General features: G+C 36.5%; 1 protein-coding gene across 1 annotated transcript; it reads right to left on the reverse strand.

The window, feature by feature from the left end:
- Positions 1 to 7,322: 7,322 nt before the first annotated feature.
- LOC115217881 lies at positions 7,323 to 11,306 on the reverse strand. The gene is made up of 2 exons (XM_029787600.1): positions 11,234 to 11,306; positions 7,323 to 8,017 (listed from the first exon to the last, which is right to left on the reverse strand). The coding sequence occupies exons 1-2, from the start codon at positions 11,304 to 11,306 to the stop codon at positions 7,323 to 7,325; spliced, it is 768 nt and encodes a 255-aa protein (XP_029643460.1).
- Between the last annotated feature and the right edge of the window lie 5,271 nt (positions 11,307 to 16,577).

The raw sequence follows: 16,577 nt of genomic DNA on the forward strand, positions 1-16,577 counted from the left end.
GCACCATATATTACATAATCATTACACGTATTTCACCAGCGTATACTAGAATGTTATGGTAATCGTGACAAAGGACGGTTGCATAATCATTTTATACGCCAGATCATCAGAAAAACAGGCGTAATTTACTACTTTATATGTTGGTTACCAACGTTGGTTAGTAGACAAGTGCATATATATATATATATATATATATATATTTGCATGTAAGTAACTTAGCTTAGGCAGCTTTTGGTCATTATTGGCCCAAGCCAAGTCTAACTTAATTACAGCATCTGGGGTAGTTTTTTTATGGCGGTCGATTGACAAAGTTGTTAAAAAGATGGATATAATGCGGTACATTTGTCCAGTTCTCTGCGCTCTGAGTTCAAATCCCGTCGAGGTCAACTTTCCCTTTCATCCTTTCGGAGTCGATAAACAAAGCACCAGTCCAATTATAGTGCAGCCCATTCAACTCACCCTCTAGCTGCATGTTCCTCTGCATGAGAGGGCCGAGAGGAAGCTTGAATCTTCTGCTCTCTACTACATGAGCGCATATATACATATAGATATATGTATGTGTGTATATATGTATATACGTATATGTATATATAATTTATACATATATATATGTATATGTATACATATAGTCATACACATGACACACCGTTCCTACAACAGTTTTTAACTCGTATTTGACCATTTGTTTTCTATCATTTGGTATTACCCATATTCCAAATTTTCAATTCAATTTTAATCAGAATCAAATTAACTACACAACTAGAATATTTTTGTTCCTCCATGTTTATCTATTTAAAGTCCTTTCAACTCGAAATACTAACAAGCATCGCGTCTATTAAGTTTCAAAACCTACCAAAATCATCTTGTTTAAAACAGATTTTCTTGCTCACCTCCAAACATTTTACAGAATTTTAATAAATATGAATACTTACAGACACTGTGTCCTGGCACATCGCTTGAGCAAGCTTTCGGACTGGTGAAACCTGAAGTTATAAGCAACCTCATTTGTTTTCTAATAAATTTCACTGTAAACTGGGTCTTTTTATCAGAGTGCGTTGTTATTTCTTGCATCTACACACACACACACACATCACACACACGCACACCACACACGCACGCACACACACACACACACACACACACAGTTTTTTCTCTCTCTCTCACACACAGTCTCTCTCTCTCTCTCACACACACCACACACACACAGTCTCTCTCTCTCTCTCTCTCTCGCACACACACCCACACATGCACGTACTCCGAATACTTGTAATCATTATTTCACGTCCAAACTGTGATTCTATCAAACCTTCGCCACGTCGATGCCTATCACAACTTCAGTACTTTACCTGATGGTGTCAGGCCATTACACAACGAACCACATACTACACAACTATCGGCTCCACATTCTGTGTCTTACAGCATTTCAACTCGACTAATTTAATCGGAGCTTCATCATCATCATTCAATGACTTCTTTTGCATGCTTGCATGAGGTCATGTACTTCATTCCGACTCTTGAGAGATTGCTTAGTTGGCGACTTAAGCTATCGACTTAGCAAGTCACTCTACATTCCCACACAAAAATAAAACAGAAACTTAGAATCTTCCAAGTGGTTCGCCCAAGTAGAGCTGCAGCTGCTCAGGCCAATGATACAACCTATAATGCTAAGAGAAAGCGAAATATTCTTACAAAGTGCACAGTTTAACATCGGTTGTACGACACCCACGAAACTATCGTCCGAAACGCGAATGTTGCATCTGTGCGTCGCACTGCCCGCAAAACTATTCACTCTCCGAAACTGCGACAAATTCTTTTGTGTTTTTGCCAAATGAATCTCGACGAATTTTGAGAAATCATTCTTCTTTTTGTTTATACATCTTTTCAGTCACGATGCACGTACTCACATACATACATACATACTCGCATATTCATATACTTACATAAACATAGTAAAAAATCATATAATACCTACTCCAGTACTGCCTTAACGCATGGACACACTGTGTTACTTGACAAGAGGCGTCACGGGTCTAGGGTCCAATTCTGATCTATGTATGTTGTGGCTTGCTGTCAATAAATATAGCACCCAATGCATTGATTTGCCCAGTGGCCTACTATTGCGCCGGACCAACCAATGCCCTGTGAATGAATTTGGTTGTCGGAAACTGCGTAGAAATCCTTCACATATATGTATGTGTGTATGTGTTTGTTTGTGTCTGTGTCCGTGTGTGGGGGAATGTTGCTTAGTGGTGAGGAAATTGTAATCACGATGGTAAGATTGTGATTCCAATTCATAGAGCTTTGATTGCTCCGATCCAATGAGCTGGCAGAAGCGAGTAATACCTGCGACGGACCGGCGTCACATCCAGGTGAAGGAAATATATACGTCACAGAATCCAGGAAACTGGCCTTATGAGCCTATGGCTCGGAAAGGACCTTTGATCCTTTATATATATATGTGCATGTGTGTGTGTGTGTGTGTGTGTGCGTGCATCTGTCAATCTGTCTGTTTTTGTCTCTATATTTGTCCCAGCCTCACCGTTTAGTAAGCAGTTTTCATTTGTTTACGTCCCCGTAGCTTAGCGTTTCAACCAAAAGGATCGATAGAATAATTACCAGACTTAAAACAAAAACATAAGTACTGCGTTCGATTTCTTAGACTAAGATCCATGAAGGTGATGTCCCACCTTGGCCGCTATCCAATGACAAGTAAAACACAAAAGAGAGAAATATATATCTTCGTAAAAGATACGGATAAATTTATCGCGGCAGTATAGTGTGTCTATTGTGTTTTGGAGATGTCCTTGAACGTTGACAACCTTAGCAAATCAGCATAGAGCAGATTTGTTAAATGTCATCAAGATAATGTGAAAAACCTAATCTGTCATCAGCTGGCAAGTGAGTTAATGAACAAAGGACTAACATCACTTAATGTGGCAAACAAGATAACCTTAAATTAATCGAAACTCAAACCAGTGTTTGCGGGATTTAAACTAAAGACAGGAGTACGTAACGATTCAAAATCAAGAAATTTTAATCGACCCACTCAATTTAAATTGGAAATAGGTAATGTGATGAAGAGAAAGATAGTCACATATTTGGCAAAGATGGTGACAATTCCATTATATTCCATTCTTATTAAACTTCTTCAGTCGGCTTTTACATGTTTGCCAAAAGATAGAAATGAACATTTGTGCATATACGCGTACATATCAATAATTTGATCTATTTAAACATTTAATTGTATGCCTAAAAATTATCAAGACCTTATATCACAGATTTGCTTTTAAGTTCTCTTTATCCACCATCTGAACAGACTTTATACCATAGGTGCAGGCGTGGCTGTGTGGTAAGTAGCTTGCTTTCTAACCACATGGTTCCAGGTCCAATCCTATTGTGTGGAATTTTGGGCAAATGCCTTCTACCATAGCCTCGAGTCGATCAAAGCATTATGAGTGGATTCTGTAGACGTAAACTGAAAGAAGCCCGTCGTGTGTGTGTGTGTGTGTGTGTGTGTGTGTGTGTATGGCCGTCCGTCCTGGTGTCTGTGTTTGTCCCCCACCACCGCTTGACAACCGGCATTAGTGTGTGTACGTTCCCGTAACTTAACGATACGGCTAAAGACACTCATAGAATTAGTACCAGGTCTTTTTTTTAAAAGTCTTCAATACGGTGTCCCAGCATGGCCGCAGTCTAATGGCCGAAACAAGTAAAAGATAAAAGATAATCCTTTCACAGCCAACTACTTTTAGTTGAAAACACAGTGAAGACGCAAGTTTATGCTTTAGAAAGCCTCAGCTCCATATGTGTTGGTATATTTTCAACGAACACTTCGCTAGAAAGAGTTTGCCCTCACGTTTCTAATCAGTCTTCTGCAGGCTACAATAATTTTAGCCTACTGAAGTAAGTATAATCCGATAAAGAACGGTTTATTTTGTTCTATCTAACCATTAGGCGGCGAACTGACAAAATCGTTAGCACGCTAAGTGCCACTTCGCTTTTATGTTCTGAGTTCAAATTCCACCGAGGTCGAATTTGTCTTTCATCCCTTCGGGATCAAGTAAGCAAATACTAGTTGAACACTGGGATCGATGTAGTTGACTTACCCCCTCCCTAAAATTTCTGGCCTTGTGCCAAAATTTGAAACTAATATTTTGTCCTAACCTAAAATATTTGTCGAAAAATTATCGAAAGATTGAAACATGCCTTTTAAAAATGTTTCCTCTGAAATGTATGACAGCTGATAAACAACAATAATTTAATATAAAGGAAAACATGAAATTAACCAAAACCTTGACAATACCACCACCTGTTCAAAATTTCTCAAATACCTCTTAGATGAGTGAAAACATTTCCAGCATGTTGCTGACCACACATCTTCAGCAGACTACAATAGACTGCCCATGGGAGGGCATACATGCATGCATACATACATACATACATACATACATACATACATACATACATACATACATACATACATACATACATACATACATACATACATGCATACATACATACATACATAAATGCATACATACTTACATAGATATGTGTGTGTGTATGTGTGTGTGTGTGTGTTATATAGATATATATAGGCATTCTTTCGATATAACTCGACAAAATCAAAACACTTCACTTCGGGTATTTCCGTGGAAGCAAATGACAGTTCGATTCTGTTTTCTGCTTGGAAATTTGCGGATTTTGCATACAGACATGGAACAGTTAAGAACAAATATGGAAGGCTTTTTTTCTTCAAGTTTAAAATGAGACATTGCTGGCATAATTTCGTTATATCTATACTCCACAACCCACAGAAATACCGAAGTGAAATGTCTCGACCTTGTCGAGTTATATCGAAAGAATGCCAATATATACATTTATTTATATATGTGCACATACATACAAGGTATTATTAGTGTTAACCCTTCGTTAGTGACCTGGCCTTTCCGAACATGATTAGTAGTTACATGGGGTGTTTACACCCCCCAAAACAAAAATGTTTATAGTTTTAGTATTATGTAAAATATCCTCATTCTGTTGGTTCAGGATATATCTGCAATCACTGCTGATTGAAATTATTATAAAACAATACAATAAAATCAATTATAAAATTAATGAAAAACTAAAAAAATTTAGAGTTAGATCACATTTATTTTGAAAATACCCACTATTTTGTGAATTTTTTAAAAATATCTATAATGTTAAAAAATAACATAACTGGCAATCACCGTTACAATATACTAATGTATATAGTCACCCCACGTGACTGACGTGGGGTGACTAGATAAAAATGAAGTCTACCTCCTACAACAACTGAACCGCGACTGTACCACACCTGCTGCAACCTCATTGAGTCAGAAGACGAGAGGAAGGGAGCAAGAAAAGTATGTTGCCAATTAGAAATTACGAACATTTAAAAAAAAATTGGGGATGACAATACACCCCATGTGACTAACGAAGGGTTAAAGAAGCAGAAAGAAAACATGCTGTTAGCGATAATAAACGTGTAAGGAAAGATCAATGAAAACTTTTGAATGATTTCTATCACGCACAAATGGCAAATGAACTTGTAGAGATATTCGAACTTGCAATGTTTACCAAATAGAAATTAAAACGAGCATTCGCATAAACTATAGTCTGGTTATGAACACTTCACTCTAGCCGGGGGCTGTATGAAAGAGATTACTGTTTATCATTGCGCATGTGCTACCGGAAGTCCAAAATAAACATATATTCCTAAAGATATTATCGAAGATATGTATATATTTGTGTACATATGTGTATATGTGTGTTTATGTATACATATACATATATATGTATGTATGTGTAAGTGTATCTATGTATATGTATGTCTGTGTGTATGTGTGTAGATGCTCCTTTGGCGTGTGATCTACTAGGAAGATTACTTTCGGTTACTTTTTTTAGTTTACTTTTCAATTTCTAAAAGCCCGTAAGATGTTGGCTAAGATTTTTACAATGTAATCAAACAGGGGACAAAGGCAGTTGCATAAGAAAACAGTTGCATTTTTACAAGAAACCAGCACTGAATTCACATCATTTCTTAAGAAAAAGAGACGTGTCGCTTTGTCGTGTGATCTACAATTTAAAGGGGAATCACTTTATGCTACTGTTTAGTTTGCTTTGTATTAGTGTTACTTTCCGCATGATCTACGTGAGCAAATATACTTTGGTGGGTGACATATAGAGCAATTCCTACAAATTTGTTTCACGTTCTCCAACGAATATGGAAGATTCCTACTGCGAACGAAATGAAGAAGGCATATTTTACTGGGATGGCACAGTGATGCATGTAACTCATAAAGTGAATGTGAACTGATTGCTGGACAGCGTACCCAAGTGAATGCATCCGGAGCGATATTATTGGATCCTGGGTGATAGTGAATATCATATGGGTATGGAGATAACGCAGTGCGCCACCTCATAATTTTATCACTTTTAATTTTGCTCGTCGCTTCATAATTATATATGAATGATCAGTAATTAATGTGAAATGTCTACCTAGCAGAAAGAGTCTCCAATGATGAATTGATTCGATAATTGCTTGGGCTTCCTTTTCAACAGAGGAGTGGTACTCTTCGCTACCTTGTAGCGCGCTTGAATGGAATGCGACTGGTCCTCCATCTTGATTTATTGTTGCAGATATAGCAAAATCTGAAGCATCCGTCTCAACAATAAATGGAATGTTCTCATTTACCATTTGAATGCCAGCATTAGCTAATTCTATCTTCAATGACTGAAATGCTTTTGTTGGTTGTTCAGAGGCAATTTTGATACATTATTGAGATGATATATTTTGTCAGAAAATTTGGACATCCGCTTAGCATAATGAGAAAACATACCGACTATTCGTTTTAATGATTTCTGGTCGGTTGGTATAGGAAGATTGAGGAGTGGAGCAAGCCTTTCTGGGTCAGGGCTGAGGGTATTGTGCGAGATACGGTATCCAAGAAAGTCAAGTGTTGTTGAGTAAACGCATTTCTCTTCATTCATGGTGAGCCCCTCACTTTTTGCTGCTATTTCGAATTTTTCTAAATTCATATCGTGATCATTTTGATCTTTCTCACATATGGTTAGATTGTCTATGAATGGGAACGTATCTCGCAGTTTGTATTTACTCACAAAGTCATCCATTATACGCTGGAAACATGCACTGCCATTAGTTACTCTGAATGGCATCCTATATAATGCCATAATTTACCGTCAGCTTCAAAGGCTGTGAATCGACGATCTGATAGAGAAATCTGATGGTATGCTGGACATAAGTCTATTGTAAACTTTATAGTGGGCAATAGCGTTTACTAACTTATCGATTTTAGGAAGAGGGTAGGCATCAAGCTGTGTATATTCGTTGTCTCTGAATAGTCAATCACCATTTTGATGTTGACCGTTTTGATGTTGAGTATGTTCACTAGCCTCTCACTGATGAAGCTCTTGTCAGTGCTACCGCTATCAATTAATGCTTCGGATTTGTAAGTATTGTTCAGTATAACTATGGAGGTTACTCGGAAGGGTGAACCTGCTGATGCTGATACTGCCAATCGTAGATTGTGTTTTTTTTTTTTTGCATTTGTGACAGACTGCTTTCCGCGCAGGACAACGAGTCTGCGGGTGTCTGGAATAGCCTCAAAACCAAGAGAGGGTTTTCCTTTTTGGATCGCGGCAGAGTGTTTTTCTTCTGGCTTAGAGGAATCAATTGGCTTGACTCCGGTGTGTGCCGTTAGACTGAAGTAGGGACACTCAGAGTTTGAAAAGACACTGGAACCCTGTTGCGCCACATCTAGCGAACGTGCTTGATCATAAGCCGTACTAAGATCGACACTTTTGTTTTCTAATAGTCTCTGTCTTATTTGATTCGAAATGAGTCCATTTATAAACGCATCTTGAATTATTTCATACCGGTGCTGCTCAGCATTCACTGCAATAAAGTCACAGTCTTTCGCAAGTATTTTGAGTTCGTTTAAGTACTGTTCTAGAGATTCTCCGGGTTTGTCTTCTTGTGGCCAAAAGATGGCGTGTCATTATGATGTTCTTAGGTTTAATATACACACTCTTTAGTGTGTTTACAGCTTGTTCATAGTTCTTAACTTCACTAATGAATTTTTATACGTTCGGTTCCACATAATTAATCAAAAGATTGAGTTTATCGATAATTCTACCTTCCTGCCCTGATCTATAAAGTTGGTGAAAGTTCTAAACCAATGATTTAAAATCTTGTCAGCATTTGTGGAGTTTGGGTCGGCATTCAATCTGTCCGGTTTCAAGTATCTTTCCATATCTGGTATCCTTCCCAATTCGTATTCGTCTTTTCATAAATTTCTTTCTCTATAGATTATTCAGCAACTTCTTCGAGATTTAGAAATTAGTTTCTTTGATTGTTATGTATCACCAGTAATTGCTGGTTCAAAGAAACAAATTTCCAGTCATAGTCCACAACAGTAAAGCGTGTTGGATGTTGTCCAATGATACTAGTTAATCGTTCACAGACGTCGAGATGCGGTGCAAAGCTGAAAGGAAATGGCACTATCGGCCTTCCACGTGCCGAAGTAACATCAATGCCTCATGTACTGAAGCCAAGAATTTCAGACGCTTATTTAGTATCATAAATAATTTTATTTTATATCGGGATATTTACACACAAAATGTTGGTGTTGTTAAAATGCAGAAAACATCTTTGAACACGCAAAATACAGAGCAACTGTTATGGATCAAACATGGCGTACCATGAAAGATGATAGTCGCAGGCGAAAAGGTAACTGCTGTATTGTTGCAGTGGAACTCAAGTGGACTACATCAATTGCTCCAAAATTGTTGGGAACAAATTATAGTTTAAGGGTGATAATGCGAATTTGCTCTCTGATCCCAATCAAGGAAAATCACCCATGTTAAGTACAATTTTTTTTCGTCATTGGTACAAGCATCTTGTAGTGTTATCCACGATATTCTCGATTCAACGTATACTATACAAAATGGCCTCTCTCTCTCTCTCTCTCTCTCTCTCCTCTCTCTCTCTCTCTCTCTCTCTCTCTTTGATCATCAAATGTGCATGCCTTTTATATCAAAGGAAGTCACTCTAATCATAGCACAATTTGCATAACAATAATTCACATAACACATACATACATATCATGATTTATATATTTTAAAATTGTCAGTTCTACAATGATTTTAGCTAAAACACCGACAAGCGGTTTTTTGAATTAGAAGAAAGTGAAGTTTATAATTTATTAAAATATATCTGCGTCTCCGTTAGGTCAAAATCGTAAACCGTATTCTGAAGTTAGTCATCGTACTTTACAATTTCTGTAAGCGCAAAATTCCAGACAAAGGTGGAAAAGAGAAAAGACAAGGACAGATAGACAGACACTCGTCGATTCTAAAGAACTAATTGTTATTGGAAATGGAAGACAGGTCAAAGTGTCTACCAACAGGAAGCAAGTATTTTGTTTCTGAATGAAATGCAATTGTTTTGGCTAAATCCTGTCATTAAATTATGCTTACATTAAGTGACTCACATGACCTTTCACTCATCCTTCTTTCGAGAAGAGAAAAACGTATGAAATTATTTGCTTTGTCTGACAGTAAATGTACTGGCATTTTTTAATATCATTCACGTGTTCTGTTATGCAACAAGGTCATGTATACACATAGAAGAATTTTTTTGTTAAAAATTTTGACGCAACTTCTCCTCTCTTTACATTCTTGTCAGCTTCTACCGTGCACTAATAATAAAATTTGGCTGGATTTTTGGGGTGATTGATCTTGTAGCAATAAATTTTGACTACAATAACCAGTTTTCACTTTGACTAAGCGTTACAATCTTTTTTTAAATGGATTATTATAATGCCCACTTCGGTATACAGTATACTAAGTAAAACCAGTAAAGACACGACTATCTCATGACAGCATATTACTTATTCTTTTTATTGTCCACAAGGGGCCAACAAAGAGGGGACGATACAGGACATTATATGTGGGCCGAAAAAAAGAAAAAGTCGAATGAGCAGATGTATGATTAATAAATGAAAAGATGAAATGATGGCCATCCGTGCCCCACGACCCAGATAACATCATTGAACATTTTTTTTTTAAACTAACATAAATTGTCAAAGTTATTCTTTTTCACTTTGTTTGGTGAAGTCACCCCAGTCTTTTTGTATTTTTCTTTTTTTATTCTTTTCGTTTGTTTCTGTTAAATATTCATGTCTGTTCTTGTTTGTAAGGTCTTGTAACTTTTGGCTTTTTTGGTTTGTAAGAAGGAGGAATGGGTAATTTTCTTTTTTTTCCTTCCCCCCCAGCCACCTGCCATTCACCGTCACTTACATTTGTAGAAGTTGTCAACGGTGCTACTTCTTCCGCCATGACTGTCCCTCTCCTTCCACCGTCTCCTCCTGCTGCTTCACCTTCCGCTCCGTAGTCTTTGAAGTAGACGGTGTGTCTTTCTCTGTCTTCACCATCACCCCTCCTGCTTCTCCTCCTCTTCCATTCTCTGTTGCTGCATACTAGCCACCGTCTGGCTTTTTCCCTGTGTTTCAGGTTGTAGGCCCTGGGGACACGTTTTTCTTATGTGTCCCTTTTGCCCACACTCGAAGCCCTGAACAGGGACCTTCACTCTTGTATCATCCGGAAGGATGACGAACTCCGGTATGCTATCAATATCTGTTATTGTGGCCTGGATTGTTGCTCTTATGTCCCTGCCACACCAGTTCTGGGTACTTTTTTCTTCCAAATTCAATAGTGTAGCCTCTTCCGCCGCCAGGAGCCACCTTGGTTTGATTTCTGGGTCGAACCCGTTTATCATTATTTTCGTCGTTCTTTTGCCAGATATAACAGTAAAAGAGCTAATTCGCTTATCTGCAGGGTGGTTGCTGAGTCCATCTTGGCCTCGCTCTCAGCTACAAACTGCATCTCCACCGTTCCAAACTTTCTTCCGCGCTTAACGTACGCCAATTTATACATAATAGGTTTTAATGCCTTTTCAATATCCTCTATTGACGCTATCCCTATTTTTCTGGTCTTCAAAGATAGCGTCCTATAAACAATTGTTCTTCTCTTAACTCCTTGCATCACCTCCTTGGGTGGGTGAGGGGATTTAGCCTCATGTTGTCTCCCCCCACCCCTTGAAGAAATGACTGGAACTTCTTGACTGCTTCAGGCTCGATGTTGTAACATTTCATCTTTCTTTGTGCCGCGGCCGCATAATCATCCGTACTGTCTCCAGAATAACTTGTGTAGTCCGTCTCATCCTCGCTTTCCCAGAGCTCGTAAAATGCGTCGTCATCCATTTTGTGTAGGACACTCTACACAAAATGTAAACGCTTCACCCACCAAACGAGAAAACCAACATGAAACAAGCCTGTGAAGGCTAACAATGTGCCGCAAAACACTAACAGTTTTTAAACAATTTTTTTAAAACAGGTAATCCCAAAAGGCAAAGCCTGCAACAAAATCAATGGCAATTCAACCATAAACTTCAGGTAATAAAATTATAACAGCCTGTAACACGAAAGCGAACATACCACGCCGCCTACTACGTATTTATTCTTTTTATTGTCCACAAGGGATGACACATGATATTACAAGTAGGGCCGAATAAAAGAAAAAATCGAATGAGCAGATGTATGATTAATAAAAGAAAAGATGAAATGATGGCTATTCGTGCCCCACGATCCAGGCAACGTCATTGAACATTTTTTTGAAAAAGCTAACATAAATTATCAAAGATTTTCTTTTTCACTTTGCTTGGTGAAGTCACCTCAGTTTTTTATGTTTTCCTTTTTTTTATTATTCTTTTCGTTTGTTTCTGTTAAATGTTCATGTGTGTTCTTGTTTGTGAAATCTTGTAATTTTGGGCTTTTTTTGGTTTGTGGGAGAACGAGCACCCTTTCAGAGTGGATAAATAAAATACCACTCATGTACTTGGATTGTACTTGTAATCTAAACATGTTCCTGTCTCATCACATTATGTCACGTTGATTTTGCCTGAGAATTATCTTACGAGATGTATCTGAGGAATACTCAGACACTCACACGTTCATTTCATGAGTAGAAATTCAGTTAATTAAACAACTGAACACTCATCGTCGAAACTAACGGAGCCTCTACATAGTAATAAAATTTGGTTACCCTATATTTATTTTGTATATAAAAACTTATTCCGCTTTTGTATAACATGCAGTTATTTAAAAGATAATAAAAGGCAAGAAAATTTATTTATGTTTTGTTTTGCGTTTGATGTGCGAACTTTGTAGCAGTGATATTGAGAAGTTTTAATATTTGATTGTTCTATCATGAATAAAATTTTAATGTTTGTTTTTAAAATAATCTTTCAAAAAGTATAAGGAGACGTTTTATGTTAGAGACAGAAAGCGCATATTTTCTCTTGTGAATAAAATAAGTCAAAATGTCCTAACTTCATAATGCAACATTCTGGAATAAAAAGTAGGTTATAACATAACTCAGGTGATATCTACAAAAGAAAATGGCGCAGGAAAAGTCTTCTAAAAGCTGCGAATCCAGTCTAAATTAATTATGAATGTTTAGACAATTCAAGTTAAAGAAATGTTCAGAGGGTGAAAGTCATGAATGTAAAAATTCTCCAGATGAACAAGGATTTACACAAACAGAAAGATCATATCTAATACATGTCCATTCAATATGGCGACAGATACGCCGAAGACGTCAATAAGCATGACAACTTAAATATACTGACAAAATAGAAGAAAATAAATGAATGCAAAAGTACTTTTGTTAAGAACCCCGAATCAATATCACTAGACACAACAAAAAGATCAAAGTTTAGGAAAAATTCACAGAAAAATTTCCTGCTAACCAACTTAAATTAGTGTCTGTTCTCTTTTCGTTAGAACAAACATTTAGCTTTGTGATGTACGGAGATCAAATTTCTTGCTAAAAAAAAAAAAGAAACAAAAGTTTTAGTGACATGAAATATTTAAAAATTCATCATTGAAGAAAATTCTCCATAGATATATAATAACTGAATCAGTAATGTGTTGTTTAAAAAGTATAATGTTTGTTGTTTTGTTTCCAAAATAAATTTATTGCGAATGTGGATGAGAAAGCATATTCGTTGTCATTCTGTCGCAAATATGAATTCAGTATATGTAAAGATAAAGAAACAAAAGTGAGCTGCGGGAACATTATCATGAGGATTCTGGTCTTGTGGGGTACTTGCATTGGCTGAAGAAGGAAAAAGAGAGTTACGTAGTCTTTGCTTGTTCTGTTAGTCAGTGAACTTCGGATTAACTTAATGGGGGCTTCTAAGACTGCGTTCGCATCATGTTCATATTTATCAGCTACTTGTCAACTACCTGCCTGCGTCTTGGCCTCAATGTCTGCTTCATAATAGCAACCAGGCTTTCGGGATTGAAAAGAACTATTTCCATATTTGATGATAGGCTCAAATGAGCAAATATGCGGGTTTTTTTTAGACAAGGTACGAAAATTAGTCATGTGGCTGCTTTTAGCTGACTTCATAACAAAACATCTTACTATCTGCTACAATCGTATACGAAGGGATGAGTTGGAACCATACGGGACGTGTGACTCTGTAGGGTAGGCAAATATAGTTTGATTACATATAAAACATCAGATTTGTATAGTTATTTCTACTTCTAGCTTCTCTAAATTCAAAGCATTTTAGTTCACTATTCATATCGGTATTTTTATCACTTGGTTTAAGTTTGAATTTTAGATTTTCCATGATTGCTTCCTTATTTTAGGCCTGATCGCACTGAGCCAGTTAACCGCCACCAGCAATCATTTCTTAGAACTCATGAAATTCTTTGTATATAACCTTCCAAGTGATTGCTTTCCACATTCTTTTAGAAGAAGCAGAGGGCGTGACATATTCTGACAAATCTCAGTGAGAGAGAAACGATGCGAGAGTAAAAGTTTTCGTTTGTCTCGTTTAAGAATAAATGTTTTAAAAGATGCTGATATATTTGAATGACAGCAAAATTCTACCTCAATAAAAACTGGATTGATGGTTATTTAAATTATCGAAGACTACCCATGAGATTTTGTAGAGTATTTCACACTTAGTATCTGATGCTGTTTCTATGGATCAAACCCTTTTAAGAGCCTTGGGGTGCATTTTTCTTCTTTTGGAAACGTTTCTGTCCTAGTTTAAGATTATCACAGAGCGTTTTACAAACAAATAAAAGTTTAAATTCATTCCCATCTTCACCATAAAATTTTGTAATTGCTCGTAATTTAAAGAAGATTTGTGAAATATTTTGCATGTTGTTCAAGCTTCCTCAATTATTGATTTGTAGCTTTTTTTTTTTTTTTGAAAGTATAGGGAAAATTCATCCGTGAAAATTAGATAATTCTTTAACAAATAAGGTCTTCCATTTTCATGAGCCAAGTCTTACAGTCTCTACTTTAGACTCTCCAACCATAATTCCACTCGTTGCAGAATGCAGTACATCACAAACAGCAAAATGTATAAGTTGATAATACTGGACAACAATTTTCTGGTAAATAAGTTTAATTTCTTTTCCAATTATACCATTACTGAAATTCCATCTTTTGTGCAACCAGGTATATACCGATTTAAATCGAGGATTCTAATCTCTTAAAAACCATTTCAGCTATTCAAATACTACGAAATAACCTACTCGATCAACTATAAGCTGGGGATTTATGCTTTGTTTCCCTCGGAACATTAACCTTGATATATTTCCTGTTTTGCAATGAAATATATTCAGTATGTTAAAGAAAATCTAAGTCCTTGTTTAATGGCTGCATCTCAATCCGAGGAAGACGATTTTGCTACTTTTTGCTCAACAAGCTGAACTATATATCAATACAAATTAATATAAAAAGTAGAAATAGTGTGAATATTGGTACTAAGTATACATGTGTGTATGTATGTATGTATGTATGTATGTATGTATGTATGTATGTATGTGTGTGTGTGTGTATGTATGTATGTATGTATGTATGTATGTATGTATGTAGGTATGTATGTATATATGTATGTATGTATGTATGTATGTATGTATGTATGTATGTATATGTATGTATGTATGTGTGTGTGTGTGTGTATGTATGTATGTATGTATGTATGTATGTATGTAGGTATGTATGTATATATGTATGTATGTATGTATGTATGTATGTATGTATGTATGTATGTATGTAGAGATAGATAGATAGATAGATAGATAGATAAATAGATAACAATGTACAGTACCTTGAGAGTGGTTGTATGGATGGGGGGGCGATTAAGGATACCTACTAACTTCACTTTTTTCTTATTGTTTCAGTGAAGCATATAAAAACTAGACGGTAATAGATTAATTTTAATTAGAGGCTCATGCGAGTCTAGGATAGGGCCAGTTGTTTTGTCGCGAAAGAAGAAAGGTAATTTAAATCCTCAAAAGAGAAAAGGAAATAGTTGATAAGTACTGAACTGGTCAGTCTTGACCTCTTTATTACTTTGTCGATTCCAAACGTTGTATTTTATCCTTCATTCTATTCTATAGTCTTTTTAGAACTTTCTTCGTTATAATCTGACCATTAAAATAAAATGGTAATTTATCGTCGACCTGACCCATTTCTTTCGTTTAATTTTTTTTTTAGTTATGTATTTTATATTTTTATTGCAATTGTATTTTGTTTGTCACTATATCTATGGTTTTAGTTTTGTTCGTAAACTGCAGAGAATCACACATCTCTCTGGGTATGCATTATCACACTGAGTGAAATGGCGAGAGAATCTAACGAAGAATTTATTTGAACAATCACCTGAAAAGGCGCGTTTTACACCTTGGACGTAAGATGCTGATTGTACAACATTTCACCTATGTACTAAGCAGTTCTAGTGATTTTAAATAAAGAATGTCGTTTCTATCATTTCCTATCACACACACATATATATATTTGTATGTGTGTGTGTGTGTGTGTGTGTGTGTGTGTGTGTGTGTGTGTGTGTGTTTAATTTAATTTTCTCGGGAAGAAAGAAGGTAACGAGAGAAACTTGGTGAGAAGAGAGATAAGAGTTGTGTCCCTTTGGTCCGTTAGAAGTGGGGTGAACAATGATTGGTGGACTTAATCCGGCGGAGAACGGCTAACACCACTACCAAACATTGTTACTCCTTCTTCGGAAAGACCAAAAGGACAAGCTTTCTTTTTCTCGCTTCTTTCTTTTTTCTTGCTCATCTTGATCTTTCTCGCTTTTTCTCAGAGCGACCAAGTATATCTAGAGCCTGAACGATTGCAGGATAATACATGGCACGCTATACAAACTCGTCCAATTAATATATTACCTGAGCATGAAACTGATGGTAGCGCACATTTGAATCCTATGTTTATTAACTTATATTAATCTCTCGCTAGCTGGAGTACTTGTGTTTGGCGATCCTACCAATAACGAAATACAGTTTTATATTTAAGAGATGAGGAATTATGTACATTATTTACATTTTTCGGATATTTGTCCTCGTCTTGTTTGTTTTTAACACAACGTTTCGGCTGATATACCCTCCAGCCTTCATCAGGTATCTTGGGGAAATTTCGAACCCGGGTTC

The sequence above is a fragment of the Octopus sinensis genome, linkage group LG12, assembly GCF_006345805.1.
Source record: "Octopus sinensis linkage group LG12, ASM634580v1, whole genome shotgun sequence".
Classification (NCBI taxonomy): domain Eukaryota; kingdom Metazoa; phylum Mollusca; class Cephalopoda; order Octopoda; family Octopodidae; genus Octopus; species Octopus sinensis.